The following is a 12,813-nucleotide window of genomic DNA, read 5'->3' as shown; positions in this document are numbered from 1 at the left end:
TATGAAGGTAGATACTTTTGCATGGTTGAAGTTCCATTCCTCTTTGAATGGCAAACATACATCTTGCCAAAATATTTACACTTGGCCTTAGGATCATCTACGACACAACCCTTAACTTTTGTAAAATGGTTCCAAACAATTGATGGATCATTCTCCTTCCGTTTATTAGAAAGTGGACAACTACTACTATTAGGAGCACTTGAGGGTCTTGATGTTTGGGTCACTTCTAAATAAATTATTTAGGAGTTCGAATCAAGATTAATTGGACTTGATGAAGAATCCATCTAACATGTGAATAATTATATACATCACGTCATTACACAACAATTAAAACAAATAAGGAACAAAAATCAACACAATTACATAGAAGGTAGTTTGCAACGTGGTAAACATCACAAGTAGACTCTAATCTAGATTTTGGATCAATCATCAGCCTCACAAATTATTTTAAGAGTCATAATAATTTTATAACAATACTGAGTCCACAATATTAAATCAGCAAATGCCACACAAGTTAATAATTTGATTTTGAGCTAACAAGAACACTCATAGTGGTATTTCTGAATTAGGTCTCGGATTTAATTTCACAGTGCAAAAAGATGATCCTCAATTTTTCAATCCCTGCCCATACACAATACAAAATAAACAAACTATACAACAAATTCAAATAATATGGAACATAAATTGATATGATGATAAATATAAATCATCATAAAAAATGAAAAAAAAAAATACTTTGCCAGCATGAGAAGATAAACTAGGACTCTAGGGAGGGTTGTTTTTTTCAGACTGGAAAAAAAAATCATCGTGTAGTGGACTCCATGGTGAATTTTTTTTTTTCAGAGGCGGTAGACTCCGTGGGGGGTACAGAATTGGAGTGGGAATGTGAGATTATAAACAGTGCACTAAGGTTGCATTGTTTGCCAGAGGTAGGAACGGTGTCGAGGTGGAGGCTGGTAAGGGAAAGCTAAAGTTGGAGGGCTGGCCACTGGAGTGCTAGAGGCTGCAGGTGCCAAGTGAGAAGTCTGAAGTGTAGTCAAGTACAAGAAAGAGAAACAACATAAGGGTTTAATAGGATGAAATGGCACCTACACCCTTTCATTTAGTCTTTTTTTTTTTTTTTTAAACTACAGACATTAAACGACATCGTTTCACTTATTTAAGTGAAATAGTGTTGTTTTAAATAGGAATAATCTAAATATATATTTATATAAATGACGTCGGTCGGTTCAGCAATTTGAACTAAGGCCAAACCGCTGCCGAACTGACCGACGTCGGTTTTGAAGAAATTGTGCCACCAGCTGTCCGGTTCCATACTCCAAAACTGGTTGGGTTGGTTTTTGCACAGCCCTAGCTAATACTCTTTACGAATTAACGCCCAAGAGATAGTACTCTATCTAAACAGACACCCGTCTGCATGCCACATTTCCTTTTTATTTAAAACAAACTTGTGATACAAATCCTTCGTACGTACATAGCATTCCCCTTACAAAATATTTGAGATATAAACATTGATGTTATTTAAAAGAATGTACATACAATAGACATGCAAGAAACAATCTCGGGATCATTGTTTGGAGATCACGGGTAGAACTTCTCCAACGTTTGCAGGCACTTCAACTGCAGCACTTTGGTGCCTATTTCTTGAGGAAATGCTTGAACCAATGGGCGGACAGTTTGGGATGTCTTTTCAACCCATCCTTGTAGTCTATATAGTAAATGCCAAATCTAAGAGTGTAACCTGAATTCCATTCAAAATTGTCTAACAATGACCACGCAAAGTATCCCTTGACATTAACGCCATCCCTATTAAACCAAAGTCAGCATCATTAATTAGTTGCATGGTAAACTAAACAACTATTAATAATTGGAATTTATAGAGCTCAAAAAAAAAAAAAAACGTTTAAGCACTAATTACTTGATAGCTGCACCAAGATATGCAAGATGGCGATAGTGATAGTCAATTCTATGGCTGTCCCGGAGGGCCTCCTCAAGCGATAAAGAGGCATTATTAAACTCATCAATCCCTGTGATATATAATATATAGCAGGCCGGAGGATCATTTTATATGTTGATGGTATCATGATCTTAATTATGGGCTGATAATTGAAAACTAATTATAATAAGCTTGGAATTTAATTAAATACCATTCTCGGTGATGTAAATGAGTGGATTATGGTATTTTGTCTTTGTGTAGAGCAAAAAATCATGTATTCCCCTCGGATAGACATATAACCAGTCAGAAGCAGCCTGCAAATTATGTGTATAATTCAATGAAAATGGCCCTTGGACCAATAGGAATCCCATTTCGCTCAGATAGACATATTATCATGGAGTTCAATGATAATATAAGATAATCGACTACTTATTACACACACACACACACACACACACACACACACACACATATATATATATAATATTAATTGTCACATACCCTTGGACCAATAGGAATTCCATTTCGCTCGGCTGCCACAGAAAAATTAGAAGTAATGATTATGATCGATCCAGTTATATATTATTATTGATAAGAGTATTAATAATTGGCTAATTAATTATAATCATAATCTTGTCAAGTGTCTATGAATTCGTAGTAATTTGTACTTACCTGAGACATTAACACGTATATCTATCAAGTAGCTTGAAATTCCAGCATTAGGGACGTCAGATGCTGCATGGGCTGCATAATTAGTGGTATAATAGTTTAGTCCAATGAAATCAAACGACCCCTTCACCGTCATGGATTGCTCTCTTGAGAAATTGGGTAATCGGTTCCCAACCAGAGATCGCATGATATGTGGATAGTCACCATTTGTTAATGGGTCCATGAACCTGCAATCTCCATCCAAAGCATAATTAAAATAATATTTGATTGTAAGGGACTTCAAAATCAAAATGCAGAAGCTCCACTTTCAAAATCTTAAGTTGTTTTTCACTGCCCCCCTTATAACTTTCTTCCCTGTAATTCTAGCTGCGTCCTTACTCAAATTAATATCCATTAATTAGTTCTAATTAACACTGATTTTGGGTTCTGATTTAAGGGAAAAGATTAAGAACAATTTTCTTTAATTAGATCTTTAATTTTTTTTCATTCTCAATCACACGATCCACTAACTAATTCGATATATTTTAAGAAGTTTGGTCATTTAAGTCATGTAATTGGTATATAATTTAAGATGAGTAGTTACTCAAAACTTATTATAGATACAGGAGTTGCACGATAATATATATGTTCTACGAGGGGAAAAAAATACTATAAATTAAAGAAATCAAGCAGTACTACTATATATATATATAACTTACCATCCAAACATGAAATCAAGTGCTCGCCGTGAGGAGGCGCGATCATACGTCGAATTGGAGTATGGAACTAGCCAGGGTGAGACGAGAGTTATTCCTATGGTACCTTCCTGTATTGCCTGAGCATATTGATCAGTATGAGAGTGCATTTTACAGCTTGTACAAAAGATACAATGTATTTTTATTTTCCAAGTAAAGTTTTATATGTATGGACAATATTTGATATCCAATATGTATCGATATCTGTACTTGAGAGATACACCCATGTGTTATAGATTAATCATTCGTGTATGGAACCTGATATTTTTGCTTGTACACTTTAACTGCGGCTGCATGTGCAAGAAGCTGGTGGTGTGTCACAATATATGGCTCCGTCGCAGAATTTCCACCTGTACAGTTTAGATTTTGCCAATCCGAACATCGATTCGGTGGTGGACCCCCAATTGCATATCCACCAACACTGTAGCTCAGTGGCTCATTCAATGTAATCCAATGCTTCACCTGGTCACCAAATTCCTTGAAGCAAAGCTCAGCATAGTCACCAAAATCATCCCTTTGTATAATTATATTAAAAAGAAAAGTTCTAATTAGTTCGACCATCACCTGTGAAGATATAAATTAAATAATAAAATCTATCTCTTCTCATCAATTTAAACTTTTAGGACAAGTACTTCATGTGTTTTTACATGGTATCAAAACAGAGGTACTGAATTCAAACCCTAACTCTACACCATAAATTATTACAGAGTTAGTACTTACACAATCTGAGGACTTAAGAAACCACCATACTCATCTTCTAAGGCTTGGGGTAGATCCCAATGGAAGAGTGTCACAAATGGCTTTAGACCTGCATTCAGTACTTATGGTAAACAATGTACAGTGTGAATTTTGAGCACTACATATGATTTTTTTTTTTTTTTTGGCTGGGTTCATGAGAATCTGATTATAAATGATGGAACTCCAAGACTAGATCATGACCTTTTTCCAGCAGCTCATTGATGAGGTTATTGTAGTAGTTAATTCCTTCTCTGTTCACACCCCCAGATAATTTCCCATCTGCCATTCATGAAGAAATTAAGAATAGACCCAAAAGGAAAAAGAACAAAAGTATGATATTTCCAAAACTGGTAGTTAAAAATATTGTCCAGTTTTTACATCAATCTAGTTCTTCTCTTTCCCTTATTTTCTGAAATTTTATGGCAGAAAGTACAAAGTAATTGAGGCAAATAATTTTTTTTTTTTTATAAGTATGGAGGCAAATAATTATAAGAATCATACTTGGCAAGAGTCGGGACCATGAGATTGAGAATCTGTATGCATCTAAACCCATATCCTTCATAATCCCAACATCTTCCTGCAAGTATCACAAAACCTCAGATCGAAGATTTTTTTTTTTTTTTGTTAGGTATCATAAAACTCAGATCGGAGATATAAAATTTATACTATGAAGATTTTCCCTTGAAGTAACCTCTCACTAGTTTTGCTCAATAGCTCTAAAATTCAACTTGTTGCATGCAATAAAGAGTCATATTAGATAGTACTAAATTATATTGTGATCAGTACTAATGTTCTAAATGATCTTTAATTCATGTTTCTTATATTGGAAGTACCATACCTTGTAGTGATGATATTGATCAACAGCTACATCTCCATTACTGTGATCCGTAATCTTGTCTGCAATTTCATGGTAGAGTTTTTTCGTAAAATAGAATGTCATAAAGTGGGGTTTTTGCTCTAACAATTGAGGCCAAAGGATGTTAATTAATTAACTAAAGTAGTGAATTTGCAGGCTAGAGCATAGGGAGATTTGTGTTTAGTCGGAAAGTTTTGGATTAAAGATTTAGTTATTGATGAAAGAAAACGAGCAATAATAGAGTCTTGTACACAACTTCAACACAACTAGCATTAAAAATATGAGAAGTACTGTTAATTAGAGATCCACTTTACAAACTGATCATGAGGATATATGCAGTAATATATTACATCTACTGTACACTCAAATAATTTTTGCAATATGATTTATCATAATAAGTCATCAGTTTTTGAGTTTATTTTTATAATATCTAGTTGTGAACCAAACATTACTCTTAAGGGGCATACACGTGTGAGCTGTACTCATGTTTTATATCATCAAATAGTATCATCTATACATAAAGAGGAAGAATAACATGTAGATGTATAGATGCAAAACCATTAAGTACTTGTGTACCAAAAGAACATATCAAACAGAAATTAACTTATAACAACATTGATTGGTAATTACTCAATTTCATTTTATTTGAGAAAGAAACATCAGACCTGGATATCTATGGGTGAAAGTGTCCCATGTTGATGGTCCTTTACCACCTTCTTTTGCTGCACCTTCGTACTGACATATATAAGAATGTATACATTATATTCATCCAGATTTTACATCCCGTAACTTATTGTTTCTGGAACAACTTTACAATATTATCCCATGACATTAGAGGAACGAAAATATAGGAAAAAGGTACAAAAATCTGGGCGTACTTACCTGATAAGATGCTGATGCCGTGCCAAAAATGAATCCTCTCGGAAAAGTGCTCCGGTTTAGCGAAGCTGTGTCATAGGTAGGTGGAATAGCAATGCTACTACCTCTACTTTTCAGTAGGAAAAGAATAACTAAGAGACCGAAAACGCGATTGCCCATAAGTACTGTTTCGATCTGGTTATCCTCAATCGATGGTGGTAGTACTGTTAACTGCGCTTGATATATATATGAAAATAGACATAAGGTCATGCATTATTCAATCAATATATTATGCTATATATGGATTTAATTAAGCTTTATTTTGTTTAGACGTCACATCTGAAAAACATATATCAGACTTGTTTTGTTCTTTGTTGGTATCCATGCATGCAAGCTTATGATTCTAATCGCTTGATATTGATGTTTCAAAGAGATATTTTCAATTTGTACTAGTTTCTCCGATATTTCTTTTTCTGAAATCTGTCTCATACATGAACAATTAATATGGATATTGGAACACACAACTTTCAATCCACTTGTGCATATGAGACAACTAATTATGGTTTGCTTTTAAGAAAAGGTATGGATAATTTTGATATGTTTCGATGATGGTCAAGGTCTCAATAGCGATTGATCATAAGGTGATCACATGAGGGTATAAAAAAGGGGTTATAATATTTTTGTAGGTATCATATGTGGTTGACAAACAAGCCATTTTAAAGTCCAAATGCCCATTTGGAATTCAAGGTTAAATTTAGCAAATACACCATTCCAAAACAGACCTCGTGAACCAACGATATTATTCATTGCTAAGTACTGAGTTTCATACTGATATTCACTTATAGTGAATATTTTCAATTGTTATACATAATTCAAAAAGTCTAAAGTAACAATATTCGTTGTGATGATCTAAACAATTCACTATCTACCAATAAACATGGCTTTACACTCAAGTCTTTCAAGGGGTATCTATATAGCTGAACTCATATATAGCAGAAAATATAATTTCAACTACAGATGCCAAATCTAGTCATGCAACTATTATCCGCAAAAATAAGTATAATAACAGTTGTAATAATATGTTCGAGAAATGAATATCAGAAACATGAATCATAAGATAAAGTTGACCTGATTGTCCCTCAAGCATGGTGGACAGTTCAAAGTGACCGGAACATATTTTATAGGTAGAATGTTTGTGCTTCTTTTCAATAGCAAGCTATCATTTGTCTATCTGTAAAAGTAGGTCGAAGCTGGAGGTCAAAGAGAATATGTATGAGTGTGGATGTTATGGAAGAAAAAAGTCAATAGATCGATAAGTTACAAATGGTTATAATTCAAAAGGTGGTAACAATCATCACTTTATTTATATATATATATATATATATTATTGTAAAAAGTCATCCCAAAAAATATAAACGAAAAAAGATTATATGAGAGTAATATGCAGCACGCCTAAAGCATCTCAAAATTAGAGGTATACGTACATTTTTCACTTGACATTATTTTTTAAAAGAACGAAAAGAAAGGCTTTTGCTTGCTTTAAGGTGGCCACATTTTATTTTTGAGCAGTAAAACTTGGAAGATTGCAAAGTGAGGACTAAATTAATTAAATATATTATATGAAAATGATGAAGATTAATATTCTAATGAGTGGAGCCCATCAAGCTGCGACTATTAGCAAAAAGTGTATGGCTATGATCCTTTTCATAGCTAGGGAGGTTAGGAAATGGATAGTTCAAACAAAAAAAAAAGACACCACACAACTATACAGTGAAAATGAAACAAAGAGACTTGGTTACATTAACGTGAGTTAATAAGGAAGAGAGCCGGCCTTCTGCATGCAGCTAGGTAGGCCTTTCTTATCCACAGCAAGCTGCAAAAGACAGAACCAAGAAAAATTATCAAAAAACTCTTATTATTGTCATTATTATTTTTCATCCACATAAAAGGCCCCGGCCACTATTTAAGACAGAGAGCACTTACGTAGAGCAAGGAGAACCTAGCTTTTTTCTGTGGACTAAATATATATATATATAACATTATGCCTTTTTGGCAAAGCGAACTGTTCATAATTAAGTTATCAGAGAGATATATTGCTTGTACATATGGCATTGATATTCTATATATGCTATTTTCTTCCTGTGGGGTTGCCTGACTCACCCAATTGCATAAACAAACAACACGTTGACTAGGACAGGTACAGCTAATTAACATGGCAATATTTGAGTTGAAATATCCAGAAGGGTATGCACAAATTGTAGATATTTCAACTCATCTAGTTATATTTAATTATATATATATTAGTAATGCTTAATTTACACTTAATTTCCTGCAGGTACCTAGTATATATCAGTACTTCTGTTTATTACAGGTACCTACAACATTCAAAGGAAAATTCATGAGTTTCATTAGTTCAGAAGAATATAAGAATCTAAATACTAGGGCAAGCTAAAAGACAAGGATTTAAAAAAGAAAAACAAGCTGATTTTTGAATGATGATCTCTAAAAAATTCTTATTCTACTATCTGTGTTTAGTCTCTTCTAGTAATGCTGCTGCAAGGAAAAACCAGCAAATATACATATAAAAGCTTTCTAAGTGGTTATACCTGAGGGTGTTTCTTTTATCATTCTTTAACACACTATAACATTAATATTTGATGGTCTGCGCGTGGCAAAAGGACTCTTGCCAAGAATGCGAAACCCATTAGGAAAAATAGATGTATGCAAAATGAAACTGACATCCAGTAAATGTAGATTAATGTTGTAGTATATCATTCGTAAACAGAATACCTATAAATAAAAAAATAAATAAAAAATAAAAATAAATAAAAATAAAAAAAAGATTTGTAAACAGGACATAATGTTACAGATCTTTTTCATCATAGTTACAACATGATATTCTGTGTGATTCTTATGTGAAAATTATCATCAAAAATGGTAAGCAGGGGTGTGGTTTGCATTGACAACAGTGAATCTACTTTCAAATATACTCAGTGTTCTGTATGGACTGTCATGTTCTGTGTGATTAAGTACAAAAGAAGATGTAACACAAAACCAAAAATAAGAGAACACTATCATTAATGACTATGTAAAAGAATAACGAAATGGCTGGGTAATGGAATAGGCATCAGAAGATATATTAGACGAATAAAAGACTGTTTTGGATGCATATGCCCTTGACGTATTAGGTGAGCAGAAATGGTTTAGTAAACGTGAGCTTGAATCCATGGGCTGCAGTCACATGTCAGAATAGGAAAAAGGTTAGTCAGTTGTTGAGATTTTCTCCATCATCGACAATAGCACTTCACTTTTGTCAAACTCGAGAAATTAGATATTATTTACCACAATAGTTGATACAAAAGCAGAGCACACTCAATTAAGAAACCTTGTTGCCTGCCACTTGGAATAGAAAAAAGATATTATGGCCCAATTTGAAGTTCATAGAACTCAATGTCGAATAAAAATACCACATAGAATGTAGTAACCACGTCGAAGAACAGAAAACAAAAGACTACAACTTCCTCCCAAAATTGGAGTTTTTATGCATATTGCTTAAAACAAATCCAAAAATGGAGGATATAGATCTCACTAATTTGATGGTAGAGGTATTAGGGGGAAAAGAAATACGACCTTCAAATGCAAATATTCGAACTCGTCATCAATGAGTTACAAGTGGAGGTCTGGATGTTCATGGGCCGCTGTCGGATCCTTCTACATTATACGAAGTCACTGAAAAGGCATATTCATTCATATAAAATCAATAAAAACTTGGTTAGATTGGAAAAAAACCCATACACGATGTGGGAGATAAAATCTGGTGTAGGCACTGTAGGGATATCTAAACTGGCGCCAAATATTTCCGACCGCACCATTGAAAAGGCGAGAGAGAAACTTACCGTCGAAATGGAAATCTTGACTCAAAAGATAACCAGGTTCTTGTTAGGAACAGTGATACTAGTTCAATTTATAAATGTAAACAAAGTACACGACTTTTCGAGGAGCAACTGCATCCACAGTGAACTTGGAGAAATTGATCCGATCATCTTGAACTGTAAATGGACTTTAAATGAAGGTTGGCCAGTTGGCCAGTTGGCCCACGACACAGCAAGATAAATAAACTACCCCCACGTGACCCATGACTTACATCCCGGTTCACCCGACTTGACCCAACTTAAATAAAGCATAAATACAATATTATCCCTTCTGAACTTTATAAAGACACAATTGACCATCTAACCTTAATATAAACAGCTTTGCTACAGGTACCCGCGTTAGGTACCTTTGGAGTAACCGGCTGACTTTATAAATAAAAAAAATAAAAAAAAATAAAAACACAAGCAAATAAAAATAAACCAACTGAAGAGGAGAAATGAGAGAGTACCGTTTGGGGGGGAGAGAGAGAGCACAGGCAGTCTGAGAGTGAGTGTTGTTTGAGAGAGATAGAGAGCAAGCGCCGGCAGTCTATTATCATGGGTAGATGAAGGGAGAAAAAACTATGTTTTCCCCTTGGCCTTTGCAGTAGTTGCGCTCGGCTAATGAGAAAATTTTCAAATTCTAATGATATTTGGATATCGAGTCTTTCTGGATTTTCCGTCATTTGGAACCTTGAAAGACCAAACTTTTTCATCAACTACTGTGCGAATCAAGTGTTTGGCCCCGTTTGGATAATTTTTTTTTTCTTTTTCTGGTTTGGGATGCTGAATCTATAGGAACTTATAAGATTCTTCGTCATTTTTCTCATAAGCGAGAACAAAGAAACCTATAATTTCTTATTGAGTAATTTTTCCGTGGTTGTGAATGTTTGCATAATTTGAATGATTGCAAATGATTTCAATGGTTTTTTTGTCTCACTCTACGAATGTTTGCATGTTTTAATTTCTCCTGTAAGAATTTAACATCTATGGTATAGAAAGAAGTTTATTTACTACTTTGTGTAATTTTACTCTGATAATCCTCTTGAATGTGGTTTAATTTTGAGAATATTCAAAGTTTGTGAGTTGCTGTTGCAGAGAATGGTCTTTTCCTTAACATTTTTTCTTGTCACTTTTGTCTAGAGGATTTGGAAGTGCTGAGTTATTTGTAGATAATTTGTTTGTGAGAAGACGAAGTCGAGATGAAGATGAGAAGACAAACCTATTTTTGTAGGTAGACGAAGGGAGAAGCAGCTATATTTTTGTGGATAGATGAAGGGAGAAGCAAAATCTTCAACGAAGGGAAGGGAAGGAATAGCAAAGCCTCATTGATTTTGATGTATATGAAACACAGCTTTTTATTTGTACACATCTAGGAACAATATGCGGGGGGAGTTCCCCTGCCAGGTGCAAATAGATTTTCTGTAATATAAAAGCATCATAACAAGCCCCCTTCTAGTCTTCTTTCTTCTTAATTTATGTTGTCCTCTATGCAGCCTTGTCTGCAAACCCTAGCAATACCCCCTTGTAAATCATTTCTTCAATACCTCAAGGTCCTCCATTTGGATAAGTCCAAGATCGTATTCCACAGGGACAAAGAGTTATCAAAGCATTTGTGAGATTTTCTTTGTGTAAAAGATGTATCGATTATGAAAAAATGAAAATGAATGTAGATCTATGTTTCTAAAATTATCAAAACTAAGAGGCTTAGAGAAAGTGTGTAGCAAATGAATTAAACTTGTAAGAAACAATAAAACAAACACTTGTGATACAATTTTCACCCACTGATTTGGAGATGGATTTACTTCTCTTTTCATCTTCTCTCAACCATACTCCCATTCCTAGAAATCATGGTCAGATAATATAGTAATGAATCCCAATTCTTAGCCTAATAAAACTACTTGACAGATTATATAACAATTGTAAAATAGTGGAAGAAAGCCATCAAAGTCTTGTTACTTGTTCAAGTATTAATTGTGCATTTACGTCTACAACTAATGTAAACCAAGAACAAAGAACTTCAATCCTTTCTCTATGTAAATTGAAATATCATCCAACAAGTTAATCATTAAAATCACATAACATTAAAGAAAATCCACCCCAAAATAGTTATAGGTTATTCATTGAATCCCAAGCTAAAATCTAGCAAATCATCCCTAAATTAGTAGAATGCACAAAAATGATAAACCCTAACATTTCAATTTGCTATATAAAAATAACTGTAGAAGAATAAAAATAGCTAGATGCTCCTAAGTTCTGGAAAAGGAACCAGCAAAATAAAATTAAAATGAAACCGACCGATCCAATGAAAGATGAACAAGAAATGAAAAATAAAATCAAAACGAGAGTGAGAGAGGGCCTCCGCCTACACCCAGTCCGTAAACCTAGGGAAAAAGAAAATAAAATCTAGCCGACTAAAGTCCCTCAGAACCAACGTAAAGTAACACTAAAAACTTAGAAATGAAAAAACTAGCCGAGAATCCTCAAGTCTGGAACCACTCGGAAACGGAAACGTAAAAACTATAGAAAAATAATAATAATAACTCTGAAACGAGAGTGGGAGTTTCCACCGACTCCAAAAGAGCATTCAAAACTAGATAAATCAAATCTGAAACCGAGAGAGAGCTTCCGCCCATCTACTCCATCTGAACGAAAAAAAAGAAATAAAACTAACGGCTGATGCGCCGAACGAAAACCAAGTTCCGGGAGAAAAGAAAAAAATAAACTAAGCTAAAAAAACAAGACCAGCCGACTCCTTGGTCTGAAAACGTAAAAAGACTAAAATTAAGCTAAGGACTACTCTAGTCTGCTGCTAAAGGTCTAAACGAAAAGCAAAGTGAAAACTAAAACCAGCTACTAGTGTCTAACACGAAAAGGAAAGAAAATAAACTAAAGACTCTGCTGCTTCTCCAACTTAAAACGAAAAAGAAAGAAAAAATAATCTACTCTGCTGCGCTGAATGAAAACCAAAAGAAGCAGAGAAATAATAAATAAAAGCTTTCCCCCAGCGTCTTCAACGATCCAGCGCATATATCCATGTGCTGTTGTAGAACCAACAAAAGGAATAAAACCCGCTGTCTTCCCGTGCTTCCATGCTGCAACCATATTTCC

The 12,813-nt window shown here is 34.3% G+C and overlaps 1 protein-coding gene across 7 annotated transcripts; it reads right to left on the bottom strand.

Moving 5' to 3' along the window:
- Positions 1-1,414: 1,414 nt before the first annotated feature.
- Positions 1,415-10,091, bottom strand: LOC122279255 (beta-glucosidase 13-like). 7 transcript variants are annotated; one of them, XM_043089741.1, is made up of 19 exons: positions 9,688-10,086; positions 9,422-9,520; positions 9,134-9,184; positions 8,131-8,166; positions 7,591-7,664; positions 6,920-7,041; positions 5,816-6,022; positions 5,599-5,668; positions 4,916-4,974; positions 4,579-4,654; positions 4,279-4,356; positions 4,060-4,147; positions 3,598-3,853; positions 3,304-3,419; positions 2,609-2,832; positions 2,438-2,469; positions 2,148-2,250; positions 1,919-2,027; positions 1,415-1,806 (listed from the first exon to the last, which is right to left on the bottom strand). In XM_043089741.1, exons 7-19 carry the CDS (start codon positions 5,969-5,971, stop codon positions 1,638-1,640), a joined length of 1,536 nt encoding a protein of 511 aa, XP_042945675.1. In that variant the 5' UTR covers positions 5,972-6,022; positions 6,920-7,041; positions 7,591-7,664; positions 8,131-8,166; positions 9,134-9,184; positions 9,422-9,520; positions 9,688-10,086; the 3' UTR covers positions 1,415-1,637. The 7 variants fall into 7 exon arrangements, with proteins under 7 accessions (XP_042945675.1, XP_042945678.1, XP_042945673.1 ...); XM_043089744.1 differs by having other exon boundaries at positions 6,920-7,022; XM_043089739.1 differs by lacking the exon at positions 9,134-9,184.
- Between the last annotated feature and the right edge of the window lie 2,722 nt (positions 10,092-12,813).

This window comes from Carya illinoinensis, chromosome 10 (assembly GCF_018687715.1).
Source record: "Carya illinoinensis cultivar Pawnee chromosome 10, C.illinoinensisPawnee_v1, whole genome shotgun sequence".
Classification (NCBI taxonomy): domain Eukaryota; kingdom Viridiplantae; phylum Streptophyta; class Magnoliopsida; order Fagales; family Juglandaceae; genus Carya; species Carya illinoinensis.
The sequence above is the reverse complement of the archived record's forward strand: the minus strand, read 5'-3'. Positions and strand labels throughout refer to the sequence as shown.

What these genes read in the sequence shown, in the direction of transcription:
- LOC122279255 (XM_043089741.1), bottom strand. Translation starts at nt 5,971, where the DNA reads ATGGGCAATCGCGTTTTCGGTCTCTTAGTTATTCTTTTCCTACTGAAA. An exon ending in TTCTTAAGTCCTCAGATTGT is followed by an intron (nt 3,854 to 4,059) that starts GTAAGTACTAAC and finishes AATTATACAAAG; the next exon opens with GGATGATTTTGGTGACTATG. An exon ending in TATCTTGGTGCAGCTATCAA is followed by an intron (nt 1,807 to 1,918) that starts GTAATTAGTGCT and finishes TTGGTTTAATAG; the next exon opens with GGATGGCGTTAATGTCAAGG.